Consider the following 14894-nt stretch of genomic DNA (forward strand, 5'->3'; position numbering starts at 1 on the left):
CACGTAAAAGGAGTAAAGTTGTAGGAAGACCTCGGTATCTGCATCGTACATCTCCGCAATCATGGTGCGGGAGGGATGATCGACTCGCGTGGAGACGCTGCTACATCCTCGTAATCCCCAAAGTGCGAGTTGTGTTCTATTATGATAGTCCTAAATATGCTATTATCCTTTTCGTGTTTGTAGCCGTGGACAACGTGAAACAAAATCATCATTACCTCCTTGTCACCGAATTATATCACCATGGCAACTTCTGACTACGTGCAAGCATCTGCCACAGCGCGGAAAAGGAGGGCTGCAAACATCAGTGCCTTTTATAAGCCTCCTAGTTGGCCTGAACAAGATCTCCCCAACAACTTGACCGAGTTTGGGTTAAATTCCGGTTATCTGACCCCGGATGAACTCGAGGTCGTCCAGTCTGAAGCAGACGTGATATTAGAAAAGATCAAGTCCAAGACATGGACATCGCTGCATGTTGCCAAAGCATTCTGCAAGGCGTCGGCTCTGGCTCAACAATTGGTATGTACTTGGGGAATCCAACTCAATTGTTACTGACACGTTCCAGACCAACTGCTTGACCGAAGTACTGTATGCTGAAGCGGAACAACGTGCCCAGGAACTTGATGACTATCAAGCAAGGACAGGCAAGCTCATCGGTCCCCTCCATGGCTTGCCAATCTCATTGAAGGACTGCTTCATCACTGCACCACACCCATCATCCAATGGATTGGCAGCGTTTGCCAACGAGCCTTTGGATCAGGACACGCTCCTAGTGACCCTGCTGCGCGATCTGGGAGCCGTCTTCTACGTCAAGACCAATGTCCCTGTTGCGATGATGATGGCCGAGACCAACAACAACGTCTGGGGAGAAACCAGAAACCCGCTCCATAAACTGCTTAGCCCAGGCGGCTCTAGTGGCGGAGAAGGTGCTTTGATAGCATTCAAAGCTTCCCCATTAGGGATTGGTACGGATATTGGTGGAAGCATCAGAATTCCCGCTGGCTGGTGTCATCTCTACGGTCTCAAGCCGAGTTTTGGTAGGTTCCCAACTTATGGCGGAAAACCTGGCATTGCTGGACAGGAATATATTCTCGCGGTTAATGGACCTATGGCGAGGTCTTTAAAGACCATTCAACTATACTCCGAAGCAGTCCTGTCTGAGCAGGTGAGCCCATGGGATTACGACCACAAGGCATTACCCATTCCCTGGAGGAAGAATGTGATTCAGCCACCAGGGAGAAAGCTTCGGTTCGGTCTCATTGGCGTTGATGATGGTCTGGTTCACTGCCATCCACCCGTCGAACGGGCACTGAAGATGACTAAGGCTGCTTTGGAAAAGCAAGGCCATGAGGTCATTCCATGGTCTGTAGACGACCACGATGTCATCATCAAGGTATGTCCCTCAACATCTGTCCCATGGCATGACCTGTCACTCATGAATCCTTCCTATGTTGCAGAACCTCCAGGCCGCATTCTTCGACCTCGGCGGCGCCGCCATCATGGACATTGTCAAACCATACAATGAGCCCGTCTTCCCCAGCATGCAAGGCTATGCTGTAGCTGCCGAGGCCGGCGAAGGCGAACTCGGACCGACCAAGATGCGCATGATGAACATGCGGCGCAACCAGCTCCAAAAGGCATATTTGGACCGCTGGAACGCGTCCGCGACCGATGGTAAACCCCGAATCGACGGAATTATCCAGGCCGTCAGCCCATGGGCGGCCCCTCGGTTGGGAGAGACGCAAAGATCCGGCCTGTATGTCGGCTATACCGGCGTATGGAATCTGCTGGATTTCTCCGCTTGCACTTTCCCCGTGACTTTTGCCGACAAGAACCTCGACCCACCAAGGGACATGAGTTCCTTCAAACAGCTCAGTGATATCGACGGTCGCATTCAGCGGGATTATGATCCAGAACTCTATCACGGAGCCCCGGTCTCATTGCAAATTGTCGGTCGTAGACTTGAGGAGGAAAAGGTACTCGAAATGACTGAGGTCATTGCTAATGCTCTGAAAGCGGCATGAAGAAGCATGTAATGGCCCAAAGAAACGAGAAAATGCCGCGATCCTTTGCTAAATGATGGTTATTCGTCATGTATATCATAGACATTGGTCTTAGGTTTTGTGCCGAAGGCTGTGGCTCTGACTGCCAATCTAATTTGGATATCCCACAGAAGGCTCTACGGTAAAGGGGGTTCAACGAAGCGGACCTTGCACGTGGGATGGCCACATATCACACAACAAACGAATGCCTGCTGACAATATGGAATGTAAACTTCTCTTGTACACATTCCGTCGAATTGATCGTTTTGCAATGCTTTATTACTCATACCGTGCTAACATCATGTGCAAAGCCGTATCGCTGTACACGAAACTCGCAACATGGCGAGGACATCTCTTTTTTCCCACCAACGACAAAAGTCTGTCGTAAATCTTCACGTCCTTATTTCTACCCATCCGCCCACAGGAGACTGAACGCCAACCTCATGAATTGCATCACTCGATTGCCTTACGCTTGAAATACATCCCACAGCATCCGACGTGTTTATACACTGACCTCAACACGACCCTCACCACCCTTGCCCAAGGTGGGGAGCAGGTAGGTGATATCATCCCAAGGATGACGGTACAGCCCAGTGCGGAGACGCTTCTGATCCAAGAAATGCGCAATCAAACCAATAGAGCGACCCAAGACGAAAAGACCGTTCAAGACTCCCATTCTCAGATAGTCCTCAGCCTCCTCGGGAGAAAAGGCACCACTGTTTCGGAGCAAATCAACGAAGCTGACGGCGATGGCACCATCGACGTTGAGAATCAGGTTGTCCTTCTTGGAAGTGGTAACCGTCTCAACAGCAATAGCGTAATCGAGAAGCTTGTGAGAAGCAAAGTTCTTGGTGACGAATTCCTTCACAAGCTCGACACGGAGATCGGGGTTGTTTCGTGACTTGACGCGGTGACCAATGCCGGGAACTGAAAAAGGTTAGGATTGTGTTTTCACAAATTGGGATCAGACTGGACTTACTCAGCTTGTTTTCCTTTCTCATTGTGTCAACGAATTCTCTCGGCGACCAGCCCTTGTCGAAAGCCTTGGAGAACTCCTCAGCAGCACCATCGAGAGCACCACCGAAACGAGAACCGATAGTCAGGAGACCAGCAACGAGAGAGGAGATCAGATCTTTGCCGGCACGAGTGGTAATAATGGTGTTCATGGCACCAGACACAGCTGGACCGTGGTCGGCAGTCAACATGAGGATCATTTCCAAGAACTTGCTGGCTTGCGGTGGCAGTCTTCGACGGAACCAAAGGAGCGACATGACACCTCCGATACCAATGTCCTCCTTGAACACATCCGAAATTGGCATGCCTGCATACAGCAACTCTTGACCTCTGTCGTCGGAGATGGTGGAGATAAAGGCAGCGGGCTTTCGGATAAGACCCAATTCTTGAGCCCAAGCATAGTCGAGAGGGATCTTGGGAACGACGGGTTCTTTGGCAGGCTTGATGGTGCCCTGCTTAACGAGCTTCTGGTAGACTTCGCTGAGGATCTGTGGCAGGTCTTCAAAGGTCTCTGGAACAAAGAATCCGGCCTCTCTCATTGACGAGTTCTTGACAACAGCCGTCTCCAACTGAGAGTTGGCTGATGCGCCTGCGTGACCGAACTGAACTTCAGTCTTGAACATGCTGGCACAGGTACCAATTGCCCATGCAACAATGGGCTTGGTGATTTGGCCGTTCTTTACAGCCTCAATAACGCGGTATTCCTCCACACCACCAACCTCACCGAGCAAGAGAATGATTTTGCACTCGGGCTCGGCTTGGTAGCGCATAATGTGGTCAATGAATGAAGTACCGGGGTATCGATCACCTCCAATAGCAATACCCTCGTAAACACCATCGGTGGTTTGGGAGATGATGTTGTTGAGTTCGTTGGACATGCCACCGGACTTGGAGACGTAGCCAACAGAACCCTTGCGGTACAACTTGGAGGCCACAATGTTGTCCATCATGCCACCAGTGTTTCCGATTTTGTACGCGCCAGGCTTGATGCCACCAACGGTGGCAGGGCCAATAATTGTGATTCCCTTCTCTTTCGACTTGACCATCAGCTCACGAGCACGTCGCTCAGGAACACCTTCGGCGATGATGGCGATTGAACGAACTTGAGGCACGTTCATCAGTTCCAGAGTGGAGCTGTAGACAGATCGAGAAGAGGCAAAGTTGACGATGGTGTCAACGTCAGGATGCTTCTCAAAGGCCTTCTCGACGGATTGGTAGACAGGGATCAAGGTCTCGGTGGTTCCCCAGTACATCTTGCTGACGAATTGACCGCCAAAGGTGTAGATGATACCGGCCACTGAGGGAGTAGTTCTCTTGCAGATGAAGTCGAAATCGAGCATGCCTTGGACAGCCTTTGGCTGCATACCGCTGATTTCAATGTCAGCATGGAGCCTCTGGCAATTTCTGAGTCTTGATCACTTACTAGACAAAGCATCTAGTCTTGTTATGAAAGAGATTGTTCTGTGCGGGACTTGGGACCCTTGAAGGAGGCTCAAAACGACGGATGTTGTCGTTGGCAGAGAAAGGAGTCTCTGATCCTGGAGTCGAAGCACCATCGGGGAGGTCGATGGTTGGCACTCCGTTTGAAGCACCCTGAGTTGCGGAAGGCATGGTGGGAGGAGACTCCTGTCGAACGGGTAAGCCCATGAATGAGGATTGAGTAGAAAAACGAGAGAACAATAAAGACAATGTAATCCTGTGATAGACTGCGGTGTCGAGAGTCTTCTTGCCGTGGGGTAAGAGGGCAGCAGGGGGTTCGGGGGATATTATTGCACTTACAGTAGATGATTCAACGGTTGAGTGAATGAAGTATGCAGGTCAGGGGATGTGGTTGAGATCCAGCAAAGAGAAATATCAAGCTATGGGAAATGGGATGTGCTGAGGCTCGAGAGTTCAGAGTTCAGGGTTGAGGAGTGGGTGGTCAAGTTGTGACAGTATGTGGCCTCAGGACGATGATGAGGGCCAAAAATTGCCAGACCAAAGTGCCAGGTGCTCAGAGGGTAACCAGGTTGAGATGAAGGGGCAGTTGCAATTGGAGGGCTGTGGAGAGTCCCTTGTGGCCCTTCAAACTTCAGGGACACGTTGAATGCAGCCAAAGCATCCAGCAACAACTATGGGATTGGAAGATCGACTGTTGAGAGCCCGCTTACCACACTGGCTAGGGCGGGGCGTGAGTTTTAGGCATTGGCGGCCCCCAACCTTCAGGTGGGAACCCTGTGCCACGCTGCACGCCGCACTATACATCATCCTATTTGGGCGGTGAGATAATACTGTGCGTCTTGAGCGGGATGTCATCAACAACAATAATAGCCACTGTACAACTAAGCTCGTTTACGTGTCCTCTCTTACGGAGTTGTCAAAATCGTAGGCAGCTTACGCCCTACCGTTGTGACCATGTAGACTCAATTCATCCGAGAGTTGGTTGTGTATCAATATGGTACCCTGTTGAGACGACAACGCTCATCTACTCGCGTGCTCTCCCTTAATTGTTCAACAAAATAATTAAAAATGTCGGTGGACTTCTGTTCCCCTATGCGTAGCGCAGGCACGTACTCCATACTACTCCTTGTTCCGGCATGGCCTGATCGCCAATTGCCCTATCAGAGCCTAAATCTCACCTACAGTAGGCCCGGGGTCCGGACTCATGGTTCCTACCGTAGGATCTCGGGCCCCCATATCTCGTACTTCGTGTTCAGCTTCTCCGACCGGAGTTCTTTTCGATCGCAGCCTCAGCAACCCCATTATAGCCCAGGGGATTTGTTTACTTTGTTCATTATGGCCTGTATTTTGCAATGCTAGGGAATTCGCAGGTGTTGACATCACGCTCCTACGGGAATTATCGCTAGGATTGCTTTACATTATCTCATCGTCAAGGTATATTTCTTTTCTCCGCCGAATCATCCGAGATGGGCTCATCCAACAAAAAATTAAGAATGTTTTGGGTGCCATGTACAGTTCAGGGTCCCGTGTCACTAGAGCGGACAAGACTGTGACCGCCTATGCTCAGCGTGCCTCAGCTGTCGCTTCGGTCCAATACCAACCAAGCTAAAGTGACCCCCATATCCTTAAATTGGGCCTGACCATTGTCCAATGCAGCCGAGGCCCCGTCCCTGGCGTCATGCTACCAACCTGCCACATCGAGTTCATCCGACAAAAATATTGCTGAAGATTGTCTTGTTGCCCCTCGATAAGTTTAGCAAGTTTAGCAACGCTAGTGATGATCCCCAACCTATCAACTTCAGGCAAGGCGTTGTTGGAGGAGCCAGACAAGCCTGATGGACCCCCTTGCTCCCAACAACCACCATGCACGATGCCACCAGTTTTTAGTGCCCACCCATGCCACCTTACTCCCTGCTGACTGGGGAAAATTCTATAGGGGAGAACTGCAACTTTCCCACGCCAACAACCGCTTCGGCCCCCATCATTCACAGCCAATGTGCCGATGGTTGGATCAGTATTGTACGCACACCGAGTGAACCCATTCCCACGTAAATTCAGGCTTAGGTAGATTGGTACAGTGTGTAGGTGGTACTCGTAGCACTCAACCTGCCAGGTCCGCATCAGACAAAAGTGGCAGTGGTCAATCCAGCACTTTCTGTTTCAACCATCACTACTACTGTCAATAATTTCCTAGCCCCAATTCCCAGCAGTCTTCTGCATCCCACACCAACTCCAACTCCAACACCCATACCACCACAATTGTCCTCTGTACACTCTTGCCTCTTGTTGTCTCTTGTCCACTTGGACTTGTTCTTATCCTGCAACTCTTCCTCATCTACACGTCTGCTCCCCATAACGGCGTTTGAACCGTCTCTTCTAAACCAAGTCCATTGACCACCTGTCCAAAGACTACCCCTCACCGCCGCGACAATGTCAGCAAAGTCCATTCTAGAGGCTGATGGAAAAGCCATCCTCAACTACCACCTCACTCGTGCCCCAGTGGTCAAGCCTACTCCCTTGAAGGCCTCAGGAGTTCACAATGCTCCTCCCAAACTAGCATCTCTCTACTTCCCCGAAGATGAGGATGTTGAGGGCATCCTTGCCCAGGCCGAAGCCACCTACCCTTGGCTGTTGACCCCTGGCTCCAAATTCGTTGCCAAACCAGATCAGTTGATCAAGAGAAGAGGAAAGAGCGGTCTTTTGGCCCTGAACAAGACCTGGCCTGAAGCCAGAGCCTGGATCGCTGCACGAGCTGGCAAGGAACAACAAGTCGAGCACGTCGTTGGTACCCTGCGCCAGTTCCTGGTCGAGCCATTTGTACCTCATCCCCAGGATACTGAGTACTACATCAACATCAACTCAGTTCGAGACGTAAGATATTCTACAACCCTATGCATACCAGCAGTAAACTAACAATTGGATAGGGAGACTGGATCCTGTTCACTCACGAAGGTGGTGTGGATGTTGGCGATGTCGACGCAAAGGCAGAGAAGGTGTTGATCCCAGTCGACCTGAAGAAATTCCCCTCCAACCAAGAATTGGCCGCAGGCCTTCTCAAGAAAGTCCCCAAGGGCGTTCACAACGTTTTGCTTGACTTCATCATTCGATTGTACTCTGTGTATGTCGATTGCCAGTTCACATACCTCGAGATCAACCCTCTGGTCGTTATCCCCAACGCAGCCGGCACATCTGCCGAAGTCCACTTCCTCGATCTCGCGGCCAAACTTGACCAAACTGCCGACTTCGAGTGTGGCACTAAATGGGCCGCCGCCCGCAGCCCAGCTGCCCTTGGCCTGCCCGCCACAGCCCGGACTGACGGCAAGGTCACCATCGATGTCGGACCTCCCATCGAGTTCCCTGCTCCTTTTGGCCGTGAGCTGAGCAAAGAAGAAAAATACATCTCCGACATGGATGCAAAGACTGGTGCCTCCCTCAAGTTGACCATCCTCAACTCTCAAGGTCGCGTCTGGACTTTGGTTGCTGGTGGTGGTGCTTCCGTGGTTTACGCTGATGCCATTGCCTCTGCAGGCTTTGTTAGCGAGTTGGCCAACTACGGAGAGTACTCTGGTGCCCCTACCGAGACCCAGACTTACAACTACGCAAGAACGGTGTTGGATCTGATGCTCCGCGCTCCCGTCCACCCTGATGGCAAGGTGCTGTTTATCGGTGGAGGTATTGCCAACTTCACCAACGTTGCCTCAACCTTCAAGGGTGTGATTCGTGCCCTGAGAGAGGTTGCCGTACCCCTGAATGAGCACAAGGTGCAGATCTGGGTACGACGTGCTGGACCCAACTACCAAGAAGGTCTCAAGAACATCAAGGCCGTCGGCGAAGAGTTGAAACTCAACATGCACGTGTACGGACCTGAGATGCACGTCTCAGGTATTGTACCGTTGGCTCTGTTGGGCAAGACCTCCCCTGTCCCCGAGTTCGGTGGATAGATTTGAGAGTCGCACTTGTGTGTTTCTTGGGCAGCGAGACGAATCATGTTGTATGACTTGACAGTGGAGCACATCAATTATCGTATCGTGTCGATGTTTGATATGCTGTTGGCACGCGTCGGGGCGATCGGAAAAAAAGGGGGGCATGGGTTGCAGGCGTTTTTTGTCCTTTGCTTGACGCAACGAGATGAAATTAGTGCGTCTTGTCTTGTCCATGTGACCCGGCCGGCCTGCAAGATGCAAATGGCTGGAGGTCAAACTTGATAACAATCAGCGTAAATACGTTACTCCTTTAGACTCGAGCATGGTGAGGTTGAGTAATAATGAATTGATGGAGTGAAAGACAATATGGTTGGCGTGCAAAATCACGTGATATTAATCGATCCTCTTCAAAGGCGTCTGTTCTCAGACTTGTGTATGTAGAGCAGATGATGATCAGAGTCTGTCGTTGAATTATGTCAGGACATGTTTGATGACATCAATTCAATGTTCTTTCCTAACTGACATTAAGCTCGACTTAGATCAGGTGCTCGCTCAACCTAGCAAAGTAACTAATATAACATGTGTGAACCCTGATGAATGGCGCTCTTGATTTCTTTGATCCATATGATTTTGCTTACTCTCTCTTTCATGTATTCATTCAGCAAGACCACGAGCCACAGTCAATGCAGACTCGACGACAAGATCAACACCTAGTCGTCATCATCACTCCACTAAAATCGCCTTCCCTCCGCCCAACTCATCGATATATGCAATCTTTCCACACCCCTGACTCGTCGACTTATCCTCCTCACGAAGAAGCACCGCCAGGACTTCAACGGGTGGTTCTAGACCTAATAAATTGGCTCGTTTCCAGCGCTGTAGGCGCGGGGTTCCAATACATGGGCCGTATTGGGATGACAGGTCGAAATGGCGAAGGATCTTCTCGTGCATTGAAAGGTGGGATTGGTGGACTTTTAGGGGGAAGAGAATGGTTAGTGATGGGAAACACGGGATTTGTGGGGCATCTCATCAGACACCAAGGACACATACCTCGAGGAGCCAACCGTCCATCCTCTTCTGCTTTCCAGTACTTTTTGATCTGAGCATCCGTGACTTTTTCTGCCAGAGCCTCTCGTTCATCCTTGACTGGCACTTTGGTAATGGGTTTCGTTTTCTTCTTCGGCGTTTCTCTGATTGCGACATCGATTTTTTCCTCTGCTGGTTCAACTTCAGGTTCTAGAAGAGTCGTCTCCTGTACCTCCTCTTCCTGGTCGGTGGGTTGTATAATCTCTACGTCGCCAGCGACTTCATCATCGATGATCGCTTGCGCGGGAGCTGACAACTTGGAGCTGGCTTTCCGTGACTTTGAATCATCTTGTCTGTTGGCCTTGGTGACGCGGGCGGAGTTTTGGTTGAATGATAATCGAGATTGCGCATGTGAAGTTGGGCCGGTGGGTTTGGATTTGCGGGTTCGAGGGGGCATGGTGGGCGAGCGACTATGTGAGAATCGGAGGGGTGTATGTGGCAATTCGTAAGATTGAGTCAACGGTGGTGAGACTTGTTGGTGATGTAAGAGTAGACTGAACAAAGATGTACGGACTACTCGCTGGTATGAAAGATGAATAATGGTATTCCGACTATTGGGGCAAGTTCTTAGACATGTAGAGGCAGTAGAGGTAATACTATGCGTAGTGGTGGATCAGTGAAAGTCCAGACCAGATGGATACCTTCGCTTTCCATGACGTTTCGTTGCTGAGGCAGCCGCGGAAACGCCAAGAATGAAATCACGTCGCGTCAAACAAACGAGCACGCGTAAAGTGGTATGGTCACGTGATGAGACACCCCTCGAGAGTTGCGACGTCAAATAATCTTTGGATGGAGATTTTGGGAGATGAAACAAGAGGAACTGTTTTATTTAGATTTTCATATATATTTTTTGGCTATGAGATTTTATGTAGGATTAACTTTGGCAAAGACTAACACAACACAAATGATGCATAAAGCTGGGATAACATCTCTTCAAACATGGACAGATGTATCCATTGTTACCTGCCCTCCGTCTCCATCCCAGCTTTGATTTCTGCGTACTTCTTGTGTACCTCCACTCCAAATGTTGAACCCGAGATCGTGGTTCCAACAGCACAACAGGTTATGCCGGGACCCATGCCTAACCACTTGATACAGGACACAAAGTATTCCAACCAGTCACGACCCCAAGGCAAGCCCCCGCCATGATGTATGGAATAATACAGTTCAAGAAAATTTTGATAAATCTGCGCACTCGAGTCTCTGCTGGACCCGAGGCTAAAGCATGCAATCCGAATCCCAAGGCACCAATACCTAGAAAGAGAAGAAAGCGGCCGGTTCCAGGATGAGAACATCCCCATCCGTTCCTGTGTCTGGCGAGAATCAGAGCAACTAATGAGGCCAAGCCGGCGCAGGCATTCGAGACGGTGCAAGCGATTGAGTCGATGCAGCATGCGAGGGTAGTCCTTTCTTGATTTTCTTCCCGATTTGCTTCCAGGGCAGGATTGTCTCGAGTTTGTTGCGGGATTGTAGTACTACTGTTGCGTCGGTTAATGTTGTCGCGAAATGCCATGAGGGGGGAACGATCATTCAACGATGAGGATGACGGGATGGAGATTGGCGATGGTAGTGGATATCGTCGTGTGCGCGCTTGAGTGACGAGTGGAATGAAAGGAGCAGATGATGGGCGACGGGGTCGGACTCGTGGGATGTCAATGGCCCTAGTGCTCTGGATTCCGCGTGGGGGACTGATCGAGTGGGGATCCAACATGAGGGTCCTGGCTCGTCTGGGGGGTGTGATGTCCTCAGAACCGATGGAGGATGGCGTCAAGGAAGAGCCCCCGGCTTCGAGGTCATCTTCTCGGGGTGAGTACCTCGGTGGGAGAGTGTATGGTGGTGGGGTTGATGATGCAAGGACGCCATCATCTCGATCATTGTGTGCAGCCCTGGTCGAGGTTGATGATGATGCATGCGCGCCATTATCTCGACCTTGGTGTGCAGCCATGAAGGAGGCATATGATGGTGGTGGTGGTCTTTGGTGATGGCGGTGGCATTTCTGCTTGGAGTTGGCAGCTCCCCTAATAATGTGGTTGGCCATGGCTGTGATGATCAGTCCTTGCTTTGGGGTGGGAAAACTTGGTGTGAAAGAAGAATCTGTCAGTTTTTCGAGGGCAGAACAACTGTGCTTTATGGAAAAAGACATCGTGAGAAAAATCAAGGACTCCGTAGAGAGTAGAGTAGAGTCCGTAGCGCGAAGAGTAAACTCCATGTGGTCGATCCACTAGGTCCTCACAGCCTCGTGTCTTATTCGATACCGTTCGGTCGCAAGATGATAGTAGGCAACAGCAAAAGCATCAAGTCCGGCTTGTGGATATGGGATAGTTGTTGTATAGACCTCGCGAAGGTGTGGATAAGAGCATCGTTTTCCGGTTCGTCATCACCACTGGTCAACCAGGAAGGGCATTCTAGAGTTAGTAGCATGACGGCTAGCCAAAAACACCATGCATGCCAAAAGACCAAATGTGATTGAGAAACTTGGGCAGGCTTAGAACACGCTAAGTCCGTTCAAATCGCATCGTCAAAGATCAGCGGGGCACTAACAATGTTAAAATCAATAGAGATGGGGTCAATGTCCGGAGGAAAGTCTTGTGGCTCGAATCTTGTTCATTCAGACGGAAATCGTCAGAGATGTTCGAGCTAGTTGATGAGGTCTTGCCATGCAATTGTATGCAGCCCAGAGCCTGTGTTTTAGATACCTGTACAGCTTCCATGTAACGCCCCGCGATGCAAATCGACAAAAACTGCGCTGAGTGACGCTGCCTCAGAGATGTCGGTGTCATATGTCATGGACTAAATCCATCTTGAAAATGCGCACACTCATCGCAGCTTTGTCATGGCTTTCACAAACCATAGGGTATATACATGATGATGCGTGTGCTTAATGTTATATAGTCTTCAATCGTAAAATCATCTTTCGTGTCGCTCACCTCGTCTCGTAGAAAATGTCATGGACCGGAATCATGAGGTGGGAGCATGCCAAAATTTCCACGAACCTCTCCACCATGGTGTTTTATCGCCCCAACCCCATTTGCCAGTCGTGGCCGAATGCACATCATCCACACTAAGATAGTCGACCCCTTCGCGGACGAGGACACGCCAGAGGTAGTTTCGTAGTCCCTTTGGCCAATCAGGCACGTTCCAGTATCTCACTTTCAAGCCTCGAGAGTGTGCACCTGCAATCTGCTTGCGGAGCTTGTCCTTTTGACTCCGGGAAAGATGACCCCGCCAAGGAAAGCCTATAACCCGCCGGAAGTCAACTGAGGCATAGTAGGAATTGGCTGGCGAATATACGGCAGGGTTTAGTGGAGCCGACCCAGAATAACCTTGACCTTGATTTTGAGAGGTGGGCAACTCTTCATCAACAGAAATATCACGCGGAGAGTCTACGGATGATTCCTGAGCGGGAACTCCAGATGGGGTTTTCGTCTCCATCAGTCTTTCCATGAATTCCAATGGGGCATCAAAGAAGATATCGCGATAGTGAGAGTCGGCGACAACGGAATTGAAAGGCGCATGTCCGGTGGCGACAACAGTGATGGGGCCCTCGATGACAGTACTGCCATTAAAGTAGGTGAGATAGTTGAGGTCTCGCAAAGGCTGCAACTGATCGGAAACGACGGGCCAAAGAGTAGGCCCATCAGTTTTGAAGTCGATGAGGAGGACGAGGGATCGGGATGGCTCGGTATCGAAAACGCCGTTTCGAGGGCTATCGAGGGAGGGGTGGAAGGTGGTGATGGGGTTTTGTTTCTCGAGAATCCCGAGTAGAGGGTTGATGTAGAGGTTACGCAGGGTTCGCTCGGGGGTGAGTGAGGCTGTTGAATGGCCTACGAAGAGATCGTCATCGAAGAGCCAGACGTCAGCCTCTACTCCTGTACATCCTGCGTTAAGAGCAGAAAAGAGAGGTTCTTTCCGCCAATAGTCATTGTGTGAGTGGCAGGCAACTGGTTGTACGTCTCCGGAGAAATCGGTGGGCCATCGCCCTAATTGTGAGGGGACATATTCGGTTGAGCTTATTGCTTCGAACGAGTCATCAAACTCATCGGGGAAGAAAGCCGTGAGAACACCACAGGCAAGGATGATAAACTCGACGATTCCACTGTTAGGTCTATTAGTCAAAATTTTCTCTATATGGCAAGTCAAGAATAGCTCACAGAAGCATCAGGGCAATTGCCAACAGGCGTAAAACTCTTCTCAGTGGAGAGGGCCGGTTGGACTTGTGAGGCTGCTCGTATGTGAATTCTGTTTTGTGATTTCTGCGGCCTAGGCAAAAACATCGTGTGCAAAAGTCAAGTCTGGAGAAGCGCCGACTACTCTTCGAGGAGGTGAGATCGTCTCCATAGCCCGATTCCGAGTCATGATGTAGAGTAAATCGAGTAATGGAGACGGGGAAATTTTTCAAGGAATCGGAACTCTGGGTAGTGGGGCTGCGGAAGACGCCATTTTCTAAGTCGGGGCTGCGTTCAAAGGAGGGTTCCTGCGTTAAAAAAGGTACACGCTCCAGGTCTTGGGATGATTCGTTATGAGAGGCAGCATCAAGGCTCTTGCGGAAGTCTCGGAAGGGTGACAACGAGGATTGTGGCATCTCGATGAGGCTGCACTGCAGCGAAGCGAGCAGAGGACGACCGGAGAGTGGGATGTTGGAGGTGGTGAGCTGACAAACCCCAAAGGGTCCGTCAAAGGTTGCCAGGCACTGCGGCACTGCGGCACCAGGTGGGTATTATTGCGTGCCAGTGCGAGGCCACAGACCTTCTAGGTGGCTGGATTGGGCCAAGAGACCACTAGTTGGGAAGTCTGGATAAGAAGTTAGTCACTGTAGTGGGTGGTTCAGTGGGGAACAGCCGAGGATTGCAAAAGAGGGTCTGGGTCTGAAAATGATCCGACGCGGAGTGTTCGGTGTGGTGTACCTTTGAATGGTGCTAGAGATGCCTCGACGGTTGGCACGTTGGTCTGGTTTGCAACAGCCAGCGTTTGCTGCTTGTCGTGCGAAGATGTTGTGTTGGTGTTTACGCCCGTCCGTTGGTTGTGGTGGCACTTTTCTGGCAGCCACGTAGCTTAGGTCAGCCGCAGTGGGAAGCGTTTTCAGGTGAGAGCGCAGACGCTGGCAAGGCAGGGGAGCGCGCAGGTGGTGTAGGCCAATTCAGTCGTGTACAGACATTGGCCCCAAAACGGTACAACGGCCAGACAGACGAATGAGGGGCAGCGTTCAACGGGTGCAGGTGAATGGCCAGGTAGTGTAGAAAGTCAGCAATTCTACCGTGAATGCACAACGCATAAAAACAGGTTGGTCGGTTTCAACGACAACAGCAAAATGAGGATGTGTAAATTGTGAGAGAGATCAGAAAGTCGGCAGGATTCGGTCGAGGTCGTTGGTGGCCTCTTAAGAGCGAACAAA

At 50.6% G+C, this 14894-nt stretch overlaps 5 protein-coding genes across 6 annotated transcripts; 2 read left to right on the forward strand and 3 right to left on the reverse strand.

Annotated features, from left to right (window-relative positions):
• Window positions 1-175: 175 nt before the first annotated feature.
• On the forward strand, window positions 176-2253 carry PV10_05115 (uncharacterized protein). The gene is made up of 3 exons (XM_016369730.1): window positions 176-516; window positions 563-1390; window positions 1455-2253. The coding sequence occupies exons 1-3, from the start codon at window positions 241-243 to the stop codon at window positions 2019-2021; spliced, it is 1671 nt and encodes a 556-aa protein (XP_016225518.1). The 5' UTR covers window positions 176-240; the 3' UTR covers window positions 2022-2253.
• PV10_05116 lies at window positions 2238-5169 on the reverse strand. 2 transcript variants are annotated; one of them, XM_016369732.1, is made up of 4 exons: window positions 4833-5169; window positions 4477-4679; window positions 3019-4421; window positions 2238-2966 (listed from the first exon to the last, which is right to left on the reverse strand). In XM_016369732.1, the coding sequence occupies exons 2-4, from the start codon at window positions 4662-4664 to the stop codon at window positions 2542-2544; spliced, it is 2016 nt and encodes a 671-aa protein (XP_016225520.1). In that variant the 5' UTR covers window positions 4665-4679; window positions 4833-5169; the 3' UTR covers window positions 2238-2541. The 2 variants fall into 2 exon arrangements, with proteins under 2 accessions (XP_016225520.1, XP_016225519.1); XM_016369731.1 differs by having other exon boundaries at window positions 4477-5169.
• A 1408-nt stretch (window positions 5170-6577) lies between these two features.
• PV10_05117 (uncharacterized protein) lies at window positions 6578-8906 on the forward strand. Its single transcript, XM_016369733.1, has 2 exons — window positions 6578-7364; window positions 7418-8906. Exons 1-2 carry the CDS (start codon window positions 6924-6926, stop codon window positions 8432-8434), a joined length of 1458 nt encoding a protein of 485 aa, XP_016225521.1. The 5' UTR covers window positions 6578-6923; the 3' UTR covers window positions 8435-8906.
• On the reverse strand, window positions 8860-10148 carry PV10_05118 (uncharacterized protein). Its single transcript, XM_016369734.1, has 2 exons — window positions 9467-10148; window positions 8860-9387 (listed from the first exon to the last, which is right to left on the reverse strand). Exons 1-2 carry the CDS (start codon window positions 9897-9899, stop codon window positions 9140-9142), a joined length of 681 nt encoding a protein of 226 aa, XP_016225522.1. The 5' UTR covers window positions 9900-10148; the 3' UTR covers window positions 8860-9139.
• A 1943-nt stretch (window positions 10149-12091) lies between these two features.
• PV10_05119 (uncharacterized protein) lies at window positions 12092-14836 on the reverse strand. The gene is made up of 3 exons (XM_016369735.1): window positions 14407-14836; window positions 13654-14293; window positions 12092-13598 (listed from the first exon to the last, which is right to left on the reverse strand). Exons 2-3 carry the CDS (start codon window positions 14082-14084, stop codon window positions 12461-12463), a joined length of 1569 nt encoding a protein of 522 aa, XP_016225523.1. The 5' UTR covers window positions 14085-14293; window positions 14407-14836; the 3' UTR covers window positions 12092-12460.
• Between the last annotated feature and the right edge of the window lie 58 nt (window positions 14837-14894).

The sequence above is a fragment of the Exophiala mesophila genome (assembly GCF_000836275.1).
Source record: "Exophiala mesophila strain CBS 40295 unplaced genomic scaffold supercont1.3, whole genome shotgun sequence".
Classification (NCBI taxonomy): Eukaryota; Fungi; Ascomycota; class Eurotiomycetes; order Chaetothyriales; family Herpotrichiellaceae; genus Exophiala; species Exophiala mesophila.

Coding starts and splice junctions, on each gene's coding strand:
- PV10_05115 (XM_016369730.1), top strand. CDS start 241: ATGGCAACTTCTGACTACGTGCAAGCATCTGCCACAGCGCGGAAAAGG. Junction 517..562: donor CGGCTCTGGCTCAACAATTG/GTATGTACTTGG, acceptor GACACGTTCCAG/ACCAACTGCTTGACCGAAGT. Junction 1,391..1,454: donor ACCACGATGTCATCATCAAG/GTATGTCCCTCA, acceptor CCTATGTTGCAG/AACCTCCAGGCCGCATTCTT.
- PV10_05116 (XM_016369731.1), bottom strand. CDS start 4,700: ATGGGCTTACCCGTTCGACAGGAGTCTCCTCCCACCATGCCTTCCGCA. Junction 4,422..4,476: donor AAGACTAGATGCTTTGTCTA/GTAAGTGATCAA, acceptor CATTGAAATCAG/CGGTATGCAGCCAAAGGCTG. Junction 2,967..3,018: donor GAGAAAGGAAAACAAGCTGA/GTAAGTCCAGTC, acceptor AACCTTTTTCAG/TTCCCGGCATTGGTCACCGC.
- PV10_05117 (XM_016369733.1), top strand. CDS start 6,924: ATGTCAGCAAAGTCCATTCTAGAGGCTGATGGAAAAGCCATCCTCAAC. Junction 7,365..7,417: donor ACATCAACTCAGTTCGAGAC/GTAAGATATTCT, acceptor ACAATTGGATAG/GGAGACTGGATCCTGTTCAC.
- PV10_05118 (XM_016369734.1), bottom strand. CDS start 9,899: ATGCCCCCTCGAACCCGCAAATCCAAACCCACCGGCCCAACTTCACAT. Junction 9,388..9,466: donor TGGACGGTTGGCTCCTCGAG/GTATGTGTCCTT, acceptor TCCCCCTAAAAG/TCCACCAATCCCACCTTTCA.
- PV10_05119 (XM_016369735.1), bottom strand. CDS start 14,084: ATGCCACAATCCTCGTTGTCACCCTTCCGAGACTTCCGCAAGAGCCTT. Junction 13,599..13,653: donor GCAATTGCCCTGATGCTTCT/GTGAGCTATTCT, acceptor TAGACCTAACAG/TGGAATCGTCGAGTTTATCA.